The sequence below is a fragment of the Sinohyriopsis cumingii genome, chromosome 4 (assembly GCF_028554795.1).
Source record: "Sinohyriopsis cumingii isolate HCF-2022 chromosome 4, ASM2855479v2, whole genome shotgun sequence".
Taxonomy (NCBI): Eukaryota; Metazoa; Mollusca; class Bivalvia; order Unionida; family Unionidae; genus Sinohyriopsis; species Sinohyriopsis cumingii.
The window spans coordinates 40,702,642-40,715,712 of NC_142964.1; the positions used below are offsets into that span (position 1 = coordinate 40,702,642).

Here is a 13,071-nt window from a genome sequence, read left to right on the forward strand (position 1 = left end):
TATATATATATATATATATAAAGGGGCATAAACCTGGTACGCCTTTCCTAAAACAGGTTTAAATGAGTTAGTTTGTTTAGCCTACCGTTGCATGGATTGACAACAGTCGAGCACGTGATAAGATTGTGTTTACCTGGCTTATTTTATTCCCATAGCTGGTGATTAGAGAACGTTCTATACTTGTTAAAGATATATACGTCCATTTTGTTTATGTTGTTTTCAATATAATAAAAAAACACAACAAGGTGCATATAATGGGGTTATCGCATACCGCACCTGTGTTGAGTACGTTCGGCTAAAGGATCGTCGTGATCATACACCGTGACAATGATATAAGCGCATGTAGGCGAAATTTAAATTTGAATTAAATACCACCATATAATGGGTCGTCTATTTAAACGTCAGGATAAAGCAGAAATGTATCAGAAAGTTGTACTTATAAGCAGGAAAGTCGTGGATGGTGTCAGATACAGTTTGTCTAAATGTGGTTATGAAACTAAATGAAAGACAATTAAAACTGAAAAGGGTTCGGAATTCGAAATGTTACTGGCGATAACACAGCCGACAAGGATGTTAACATCCACGCCGGAAAAATCAGGTAAGAACAAAATCCTTTAAAATCTATGCATTTTGATCAACTGCTGATTGGGGATGGGGAGTCAGTCACAGAGGGTCGTCTGCACGAAATGAGAACGCAGTAGTTTTAGGTATTCTGTGATCAGAAGTATATAGATATACATGTATAACAAAATGACAACTTTATTGATGGCGTTTGGTTGAAGAGGGTCGTTCGCAATGGAGGGGGTGGGGATAGGCTTCCACAATACTGGCATTGGGGAAATTCCGATAAGCTGCAGTTTTCAAGCCTGTTAGGATTTTGTAGGTTTAACGCTGTTTTGTCAGTGCACAATAAGCTATACATGATGGCTAGTTAAACAGGTAGACGAAAAACCGGGAAACCCCGGTAAAGAACCACCGACCGAATAGAAGCTACATGTATGCGGCGCCACAGGTCGAGAATTACTATGAATTTCTTCGCTAGAGGTCGCTCTCGTGAACCGGCCCCTTTATTTTTAAACAAGGAGCTGGCATCTCGTTGCTGTGAAATTCAACAGATGAAATCTAAATACTAGCCATATTAAATGGAACTTTCATCACAGACAGCTGCATACAGCGTGTGTATGCGGGTTTCTCGACACATGATATTGAAATTTCAACCACCTCCGTGTAATTCAAAACATGCACTGTGAAACGTCAACATAGGAAATAGAACTTTAAACAACCATTGTATAATTCAGCACATAAAATCTAAAATCTCGATCCAGAAAATGGAACTTTAAGGACCTGGAATTTGATCCAACACCTGATATTGGATTTCTCGACATACGACGTCGAAATTTCAAGTCAGCTTTCTCAATGACCAGTTTTTGTACGCAACGGCGCCTCATATAAGGACAAGCTTTCTCACATACCAACATTGGCCGAGCCCTAGACTTGAACCCAGGCGGACAGAAGTTAGATGGCAGTGTTCAGTAAAGGCGAGTGCCTTAGACCAGCGACCCCATTATTTACTTTCTTTTTTTTTTTTTTTTTTTTTTCGGGGGGGGGGGGTGAGGGTGGGTGGAGAAGTAGGCGTTTAAAAAACGTAATTGTACACATTCCAGAATTTTACAAATCAAGATACTTCAGTTACATAAAATTTCAAGTTGCTAAGATTTAATTTTCATGGAAGAAGGAGCAATTTTGATAAAGTTTCGTACGCATCATGGTCATGCCCCGAGTGGCCGAGTGGTCTAAAGCGCTCTCCGTTACGGATCACTGCCATCTCACCTCTGTCTGCGTGGGTTCGAGTCCAGGATTCGGCAAATGTGGATATGTGAGAAAGCATGCCAGTAGCTTCTCGTGGGTCGGTGGTTCTTCCCGGGGTTTTTCCGGGTTCTTCCTCCACCATTAATACTGGCCACCATGCATAGCCTATCGTGTGCTGAAAAATGGCGTTAAACCCCACAACAACTGGTCATGCATATCGTTAGCCTCACCAATTTCTTCCTTTTCCTTTTCACTTCTCCTCTTTCCCCTTCTGTTTGATTTCGTTCCACCTGTACCGTTTGGAATCACGTTCTAAACGCACAACGTATATATACCCTCAACATAATTCAGCGCACTACGCCCTGTTGCATTTAGTATTGCAGTATGTGCTCCATTATATGTCGAATTTAAATGTAAAGATGCACAGACCAAGAATAATGCACCGGCAGATCTGGGTATATGCAGTTTGATAGTTCTCAGTAAAACAAACATCGTAGATTATGATCTACGAAGGCAGATCAGGGTCTATGTTGCTTGCATTTGAACTCGACCACTAAGCGAGTATGGACAGTATGTTATATTTTGCTGTAGATAAACTCATCTGCCTCACTATTTATATTAGCTGAAATATGTAGACAACACCTTTCTGTCCCCAGAGGACAAAGTAAAAGTTAATTAAATGAATGGGGTCTCCGTACTAGATGCTCTTTACTTACTTCCCCTAGGCAAGTAGTTTATCTCATTAAATCACGCTCATCTTTTGCACTGTCTGAAAATTTTACCACCACCACCCCTTTGCATATCCGTGTAGGTTTAACCACAGCGACATTTTGAATTTACAAGTCGCAACTCTTTAAAATTTGGATGCAACGGCTAAGTAAAGTGGTTTTGAATATTTTTCGATGAAGCATTGTGGAATGTGCTTGTCGTATATTGTACGTGAAAATAATTAGTGTAAACTCCATTAGCAGTGCACTAATATAATCGAACATGGTTATATATTTTTTTAAAATTGGACCTTGTAATCTAAGGATTTTATACCCTCTTGGAGGATACCTGAACTTATTTGGCACCACAATTGTGCTGATGTGCCGTTAAACCATATACATAAAAAATATAAAGCATGTTTATATACATGCATAACTTTTCTTTATTTTCAAGGTCTAATGGGTGTCTGAACCATCGAGATCTAGGTATTTATGTGTGTGTGTGTGTGTGTGTGTGTGTGTGACAGAGAGAGAGAGAGAGAGGGAGAGAGAGAGAGAGCATTTTGTTTTTGAACATTATGGAGGCAGTCATGCACATTTAATAAACATAATTGAAAACGTTATATAGACACTTACTAAACTTCATAAAAGTAAAGACTACAGTCGACACATTTCTTTGTTTATGGGATCTGCTGTCAGTTTCAAAATGGATACTAGGAAACTTCTATTCTTATGCTGACAACCTATCTTCTGTCATCACTTGGAAGATGAGAAGTTCTTAAATATTTCTTTCCTCGCACAGGGGTTGGTGTCTAAATAACTAAAGAGATCAATTCACGCCTATCAGAGTAAGAATACATGCACTTTTGTCATTCGATATGTTTTAGTATACGTTATGCTCAGAAAACGACACTCCAGAACGAGGCTGGCCGGAAAATATAAACAAACTTTGCCGTCGCCTAGTTAACGCCAGGCGTTATAATGGGCGCCAAATTATACGGAAGTTAATTTCTTCGACTATGAGGTGACGTCAAAGTCATAATTCGCCCAGGGCGCCAAAAAGCCTTTGCCCGACCCTGCTTCAGGAATATTCAGGCATACGGTGCTGGGAAGCAACTATAGGGTGCCCCCACTTTATAATTTTGCAAATAGAAATTTCTTTAAAGAAAGCAAATTTAAACCAAACAGAGTGCTGCACTAGCTTTATAAATACATCTTGCGATAAAATGAACACATGAAATCAATCGCAATAGTGTGCAGGTGCTATAATGCTCTGAGACACGAAATAAAGTGCCTGTCAACAAACGAGCGCTTTCGTATCTTACGGCTGTTTCTACCGATCCACGATATTCATCAAAGTCATATATAGGAGTTGGCAAAGAGGAGAGGGATTGGTCATCAAAATGACCAGTCCACGTAATACACGACTCAAGTGTTGAGTCACTTGAATTGGTATAGGTGCGTCATTTGTTAAGAAGTATTCATAGAAGAAGGTTTCCGCTCGTTGTTCATGTAGCAGTAATAGTGAAGAAATACTCATTTGCACGGTGAATTTTTAAAAGAAGCTACCAAAAGCAAGTTTACGTGAGACAATATTTTTGTCTTTGTTAAGTTTCTCCAACCTCGGCACTTTTCGAATGGAATCTGCCATTTCGGTTGAGTTGGAATAACTGTGGAACTGACTTTTTGAAAATATGCTTATCAATGCGGGATCTATAAACGGCACAGTTCTGCCACTAATGAAGAAAGTTCCTTTTTGTAGTCCAAATATTCTTATGCCATTGCATACCAAAATGGGAAACACGCATAAATATACACATGTATGCATAATATATGTATAATTAACTTACTGGATGTGACTGTAAACTTGTGACTAAGCAAAAATATTGATAGATGCTTGGTTCAGTTATATAAAATACAAAGTGGTGTACAATGACAGAGTCGACAGTAAAAGGCGCAAGACGACGTGACAACACTGATTAGTGCGCTTTGGATGATAATTGTCATGAGATGGCTGCATCTTTGGATGAAAATAAAATAGGGTCTTTGACGGATGAAGCTATTCTACGGACTGATTCTGTGAGATCGGATATTCCTTCTGGAAGTGCAGTATCAAATTCTGAAAAGTTGTATTTAGGTACCTTATCAGTGGAGAAGTCAGAAGGAAAACGTTCGCCTATAACTGATTTTAAGCAAGAACAGTGTCCTGTATCAAGCAGGAACAATTTTGTATCCACATTTCATGGAACAGAATCGAAAGTGTATGATGTTTCAGTACCCACCAGCGGCCATAAAGAGAAAGAATTCTTACAAAATGAACCCGTTTTTGAGACGGATATTACTGCAACCAAATTAACAACAAATCAAGTGCAGGAATCAAACGTATTGTTAAAGAGATCAACTGATCTTGGTGCCAGCACCAACGATAATCAGGAGGACGAAATGGTAGAAGAATTTCAAGCTGATTCATGCGCTGACAATTTATCGTCTGTTCAAGGAGTATGCTTTAATAATGACTCAATTCCTGGAGTGACTGTCGAACATCATATGAGTGATACTCAAGAGCGCGTTTCGACTGGCGAGGAAGCTCGTGAGCCAGTAACTACATCACAGTGGAATGAGTATAACGACGCTAATCAAGATATAGAAGATTCAGTAAGGTCATTTCATGAAGCTAATTTAAATTCAGACAATGACGTCGAGGTGGTTCCAGAAGATTCAGTAAGGTCATTTCATGAAGCTAATTTAAATTCAGACAATGACGTCGAGGTGGTTCCAGAAGATTCAGTAAGGTCATTTCATGAAGCTAATTTAAATTCAGACAATGACGTCGAGGTGGTTCCAGAAGATTCAGTAAGGTCATTTCATGAAGCTAATTTAAATTCAGACAATGACGTCGAGGTGGTTCCAGAAGATTCAGTAAGGTCATTTCATGAAGCTAATTTAAATTCAGACAATGACGTCGAGGTGGTTCCAGAAGATTCAGTAAGGTCATTTCATGAAGCTAATTTAAATTCAGACAATGACGTCGAGGTGGTTCCACAAGATTTAGGTAGGGCAGAAGAAGAGCTTCTTACAGAAGATTTAGGCATGTCTGAAGTAGATCGGCAATCAAGTTTGAACGGATCCGACACAGAAAGAGTAAATCCAAAAGATAAAACATCAGTTGCTCACCTAAGCTTTACGGAGGATGTTCCTTTTCAAGAGAGTACAGACGCAACATACTTGGACAGTGCAGGAAAATGCACATACAGAGATTCGACAAATGTTGAACAGATGTGTAAGACTTGCAAAGACTATTCTCCTTTGAAGCTGGACAAAGAGACGGAACATACCAGAACATTTGATAACTGTAATTCTAGTACACTAGTGCACGAAAATAAGGTATCCAAGCCATTGGTTCGTGTTTACGATACAGCAAGCGATAATGACATTTTGGATAGCGATGATTTAAATTGTTTTCAGGAGCCGGAAAGTCCGTCAGACACTGTGATCGTAACCATAAAGTTTTCAGCTTCCTTGAAGGGACTCGTTCTCGAGACAACGACAGGTTTTGCGGGTGCGAGAAAGGATGATTCCGACAGAGATGGAAGTGAGGACGGAAGTAATGGGTCTTGTGATATTGAGCATAAGAGTGAAACGTATGACAAACAGTTAGTCGAAAATCAGTCATCTGACGTAGACGATGACAATAAAGGTGGCGACACCGAAACAGATACCGTTCCACGAAGAATCCGTTACATGCCTGGGGTAATCAGGGTGAATTCTGAAGGCGTAACGCAGATATTCAATGACAGACTTTGTAACGAGCAAGCAAAAGAAGCAACGGACGTGCACCAGTCAGAAAAGTCGTCTTCTAGCTCAGATGATGAAACAAGGAATGGCAGTAGAAAGAATGATTCAATGCCATGTTACGATAAAGGGAACATTTTGGAAGGAGATAAGCAACCATGTTCAGAATCAGGAATTCATACTTTATCCAAGTCACTGAAAACTGCAGAGATTGAAACAGGTGATGATATGCAAAATAACAGCAACGTTGATGATAGATTAAATTGTTCTCAAATATATCTTGGCCAAATACATGAAAGCTTAGGGGATGTAAATTGTGATAATTATAGAACTCTAATCGACCCATTGAATACCCATTCCCTTGTACGAAGTAATTCTTTAGACCTAAAATTTCATAACGAGGATTACTTAGGCACTGATCACAAATGTCCATGTCCGACACTTGTTTCGGAAGGCGCAGATATTATTAATACACGTTCTTTTGGTACAGACCGTCATGCCGTCAACGATAAGGAAAATAACGATTCCCGGGAGAGGGGAGATGGGGAAATTTCATATATCAAACCAAATGGTGCATCAAGTAGACTATGCGATGGAAGCATGAACACCACTGAATCAGAACCAGAAGAAACAGCAGTAATTGAATCCCAACATCAATTAGAAGTGCAAAATATTATGGTGGATTCCACGGGTGGCGAAATCTCGAGCACCTCCTCGCCTAATAATTGCAATCGCTCACCAGAAGAGAATATGTTTGAGAATAATTGTAGCTCTATTTACGTGCATAAGGCAGACAGTTCGGTCCACATGAATGACGATTTCAGACAGACCATGTTAAACTCATGCACACTTGTAGAAAAACCTGACGTAGATGTATGCTTCGGCAACGAGCAGGTTGATAATGAAATTGAGATTGGGGATCTTCAAGAAGAGGATGTCGATGCTACGGATGCATATGAAAAGTCCCAACGGACACGTAAGAAGAGATCTCTTGTGTTAGAGGTAATCAGTGACTTCGAGGGAATCTCAGGAAACGAAGTTGATAATACAGTAGATTTGTCCCCGGACATGGAGCTTTCGCTGGAGGAAATAAAAGGTGGATGCTCAGTTTGTCAACCGGAAAGTCACCAAACGATATCCAATTTGTTATCAGACACTTCAAATCCCGATAGATCCGTCTTCGACATTAGGTCGATTTTCACGGAAGAGCGAAGTCAAGATGGTACTCCCCCAGAGGTAATAATTTCGGATTGCGATGAATCAGAAACGTTTTTCGCGGACAATCGTTGGTTCGGTAGTTTGTCATGTTCCTCACTTGAAGTTGAAAACTCGAGCGATTTTGAAAGTGCAATTGAAGACGATATTTCGAATATAGGAACTGAATCTTACTTGGATACTGACGATCTTTTGAGTGTGTCTTCCAATGACACGTCTGATTCACGCGGCATGTACTCGCCAGAATCAAGTGAATCGAGTGATTTCGAAAGTGCAGCGGAGGATAGTATCTGGGATCAGCGTAGGTCTATTTCCAATAATAGTGCCACGTGCAAGACAACTGGGAATCCAGACGAATATCATGTCGCTAAGGTAGACGAGGCATTCGGTGCAAGAATTGTGCAGTCAGTTACTTCCCAATCAGCTTCACAATCTAACTTGTTAAGCAATGAAGGTACATCTCTGGACTTCGATAACGGATCTATTCATGTTCAGAAATTTGACCTTGAAATCATGAAGGGGAGAGAAGAGTTTATGACATTTGGGATGGAAGCCGAAGAAAATAAGACTGAGTCTTCTGAAAATGAACTTGACGAGGTGGATAAATGTGACAAGAAATGTCAACTAACTTCAAGACGTAATGAAGAAATAGATTTCGGTAAGAAATGCGCAATTTCACATTCGGCTCGCCCTTGTCATTCTAAAGATGAAATTGGGTGTAATGCCAATGAAACTATACCCATGGTGAATAGTTTAATGCAATGTGACGTTGACAATAAATTAATGATGTCAGAGTCACAAGCCTTCACCAACGTGCAATCAGTTATGAAAACCGATACAAACAAAGTCTCTGGAAGTAACTCCAATATGAACATCGATGAAGCAAGCAAGCTTTCTTTAAGCGGAATAACTGTAGAGGCTCAGAATGATGATATGGACACGAAAAATATTGATAGTAAAAACACGGTTATAAAAACAGCAAATACCATAAACTTTGAAAAGGTTGCACCGTTAAAATGGAAAACTGTGTCTATATTAGAAAACAAGAAAGACACGCAGCCGAAACAAATACAGTGTGAAAAAACGACAAAGGAACAATCTTCGGTATTTTCTCGAGGTGATTATAATCAAGTTAGAAGTGAAACTTTTTGCAAAGAAAGTGTCGCTGAGACGAAAGAGATCCCCGACTCTAATAATCAATCAGAGACAGTTGAACGTTATCGTAATTCAATTAAGGGACGTTTAAATTGGAAGAGTTTAGAAAAGAATCCAGTTGAAGTCAAAATGGTTTTCAATGTCGAAAAGGAGCAATGTAAATCTAAAGCGAACGAAACTATTCTAAATAATTTGCCAGAAAGAAGAAGTCCTGTAACAGAGAGTGAATTTCTGGCAAAAGATGTCAACGTTTTAGTGAGTCCAACCAAGATTTTTGACGAAGGGTTCCTAATTCTTGATGCCGCTGACAAAACAAAGCTCCAATTGGGAGCGTTGAGAAAGAAACAGCCACAGCATGAGGAGGATTTACCAACGGCACCCATATATTTTAGAGGCAAGTGAAATTTTAAAATTTGATTCTTCATCTCAATCCGGTACGACCAGGATCTCATCTGAAATCAATCAAACAGAAACTGTTAATATACCGTTTGTTAAAATATAAAAGAAATCTCAGAAGTACCGTGGTTTACAGCTTGTGCTATCTGAATCCGTTTCAAGCACTAACACGTACGGATTCTTGAAATGTCTTGTCAGTTGAGATAGAAACTAAGCATTTAATGCAAGAATAACATACAAATATTGAATTGTAATCTTCAAATTAGGTGTATGTAATGTTCAGTATTGAACACAATCATAAGCATTTTTTAAATATGACTTTACGTATATAAAATAAATTGATAAATCATGCAGATGCAGACGTATACGGAAATGGGTACTGAAGTAGAAGACGAGCTCATTATTTCGTGTAAAAACAGCCAAAAAAGAATCCTTTTGGCCAAAAATATGTGTGATTCCGGTCGTCCGAGTGTCTGTTTTTCTCAATGCCGATCCTAGAATTTTTTCCCTCCTTAAACAAAATCATAATTTTAAAACTAGCTCAGTAGGAAACACATTTATTTTTGTTGGCCTAAAAATCTCAGCGGTCGCATATTTTCTACTTAAAGTGCATGGCAAGTTTAATTCCATAGGTTTTGTCACTGTTCGAGAACATACCACAACTATTGTTCTATTTAAAGTTTACTTTAAAAATAATGAATACTGTATATATCATTGAGAGAGAATGTAGAACCATAAAATATGCAGTGCAATTTTTTAAATTTTTTTTTAACACTTAACAAACACCATACGTTGCATATGAAAAATAAGGAACAGTTAGAATAGGACACAGAGGGCGATCTTTAATTTTGTTAATTTTATTTATATTTTTTGCATATGAAATATAAGAAACAATTAGAATACGACACAGAAGGGGAGCTGTTTTTCGTTAATTTTATTTATAGCTTTTTAAATATTTATATATATTTTTTCACCCAAAGATGGTTTTCTATCTTTGATATTTGAGGACCAAAAAAGAGACAGAGATTCATAAATCATAAATAATTCAGGTCCATAATTATTTTAGATGTCTTTCCTCTGCTTCAGGATCACATTAAAAGTAGTAAAAAGACGGAATAGGAATTTAATATTTACATCTATGTAGATATATTGTATAGCATTCAAACAGTTGTATTAATAAGAAGTTATTTTTTGATAACGATTCCGAATCTAAAGACGATGATCATTCATTCCAAAACTAAAGACCATGATCAATCATAACAAAACTACAGACCGTGGTCATTCATACCCAAACTACAGACCGTGGTCATTCATAACAAAACTACAGACCATGATCATTCATAGCAAAACTACAGACCATGATCATTCATAGCAAAACTACAGACCGTGGTCATTCATACCAAAACTACAGACCATGATCATTTATACCATAACTACAGACCATGATCAATCATTCCAAAACTACCGACCATGATCATTCATACCAAAACTACAGACCATGATCGTTCATAGCAAAACTACAGACCATTATCATTCATACAAAAACTACAGACCATAATCATTCATGCCATAACTACAGACCATGATCATCATACCAAAACTACAGACCATGATCATTCATGCCATAACTACAGACCATGATCATGCATGCCATAGCTACAGACCATGATCACTGACACCAAAACTACAGACCATGATCATTCATTCCAAAACTACAGACCGTGATCATTCGTGCCATAACTAGAGACCACGCTCATTCATTCCAAAACTACAGACCATTATCATTCATTCCAAAACTACAGACCATTATCATTCGTGCCATAACTAGAGACCACGATCATTCATTCCATAACTACAGACCATGATCATTCATACCGAAATTACAGACCATGATCATTCATGCCAGAGCTACAGACCATTATCATTCATTCCAAAACTACAGACCATGATCATTCATTCCATAACTACAGACCATGATCATTGACACCACAACTACAGACCATGATCATTCATACCAAAACCATAGACCGTGATCATTCATACCAAAACTACAGACCATGATCATTTATTCCAAAACTACAGACCGTGATCATTCATGCCATAACTACAGACCATGATCATTCATTCCATAACTACAGCCCATGATCATTTATTCCAAACTTACAGACCATGATCATTCATGCCATAGCTACAGCCCATGATCATTTATTCCAAACTTACAGACCATGATCATTCATGCCATAGCTACAGACCATGATCATCGACACCAAAACTACAGACCGTGATCATTCATTCCAAGACAACAGACCAAGACTATTCATACCGAAAATTCCGATCATGATTATTCATACCAAAACTAAACGCCGTGACTAAATTGCTTAGATTACCAGAACTAACTGATAACAATTCCCAAATATGGACGACGACTATTCATTCCAGAATTACAGATAATAAATATTCATGCCAAACTTCAGATCATGATTATTCGTATCAAAATTACATATCATGATTATTTATTCAAAAACCACAGACCATGGCTTCATATCACACTGCAAATATTGCCAGATGCAATCGATAACAATTCCAAAAATTATAGACCGTGATTATTCATACCAGACTGCTTAGATTGCCAGAACTAATCGATAAAGATTTTAAACCACATACCATGACTATTCATTCCAAAACTAAAGACCATGACTATTCATACCAGACTGGATAGATTGTCAGAATTAATCGATAACTATTCCAAAACTGCAGACCGTGACAGACAGCTTAGATTGCCAGAACTAATCGATAAATATTCCAAAACTTCAGACCTGACTATTCATTCCAAAACTAAAGACCATGACTATTAATACCAGAGTAAACTAAAAGCATTTGTAAATAAAATACCTCACAGTTTACACTAGCCATATTTTCAGAGAAAGAAAATTCACAAAATTGTCTTTCCTGAGTCTAGTTCACCATATTTGATTGGCCTCTGCTAAAACATTCATGGCATTCAATATCAACCTACACTTTAGGTATTAATTTGGCAACTTGCCACCCACGGCTTATGGTGGTCGATATCGCGCTACATGTTAATTATTAGTTTCAACTTCGAAATTTCTTGAGGTTCCAAACAAGGAATGTTTTACACGGTACTATTCTTTCGTCAAACATTAATCAGTATTTAAGGTAGCAAATATTGCTACAGACACGTAATATTACTCAAGACTTGACATATTGAGCCTTCTGATTGGTCAGATTATTTTCTTGTAAGATTTTGAGTTGAGGGAACTTTTATGACAGAGCATCAGGACTGAATTCGAGTTATGCCGAATATGGTTATGATGTCAGATATTGATGTTGTTTTATTGTATTTAGTAACATCAGGGGAGAGTACCGGTCATCACATTTCTTGCATAGTATGCGCAGGAAATTTGTTGTGATGTAGTTCGTTTATAAGTGTACAAGGAGGTTGCGTTACACACACACACACACACACACACATACACACACACATATATATATATATATATATATATATATATATATATATATATATATATATATATATATATATATATATATATATATATATATATATATATATATATAATTGAGCAATAAAAATCGTCCATTCCATCAATATTATCTCTTCGTAGACAACTGTCCTTTTAGGAACATATTTCTAATACACAAAATCTAATATCTTTCTGGGAAAATCTTAATACGGTGTTCAGGCTTCGCTATCAACCGGTTCTGTTATTTTCTTGTGAGAGCAGTCAGAACAAAACTACCATTGAACAATATTTATTTTAATGTTCAAATACGTAATAGAGCTGTCACATTTGACGGAAAGATTTAAGACCTTATCGATGTTGAATGAAGAATTCGAAGCCAATAAGCAAACGAAAGAAAGGAAGAAGGAATGAAAGAAAGATACCTTTATGTATGTGATTTGATTTGCTCCCACTGCATGCGTTTATAAAGTCATTGCTCTATTGTATCTGAA

At 37.7% G+C, this 13,071-nt stretch overlaps 1 protein-coding gene across 1 annotated transcript in view; it reads left to right on the top strand.

Moving 5' to 3' along the window:
• Positions 1-323: 323 nt before the first annotated feature.
• LOC149801030 (uncharacterized) overlaps positions 324-13,071 on the top strand; it is a 40,943-nt gene continuing 28,195 nt past the window's right edge. The window contains exon 1 of the mRNA XM_089955065.1: positions 324-598. Coding sequence (XP_089811191.1) covers positions 541-598 — 58 coding nt within the window. The 5' untranslated portion in view covers positions 324-540. The remainder of the gene's footprint in view (positions 599-13,071) is intronic.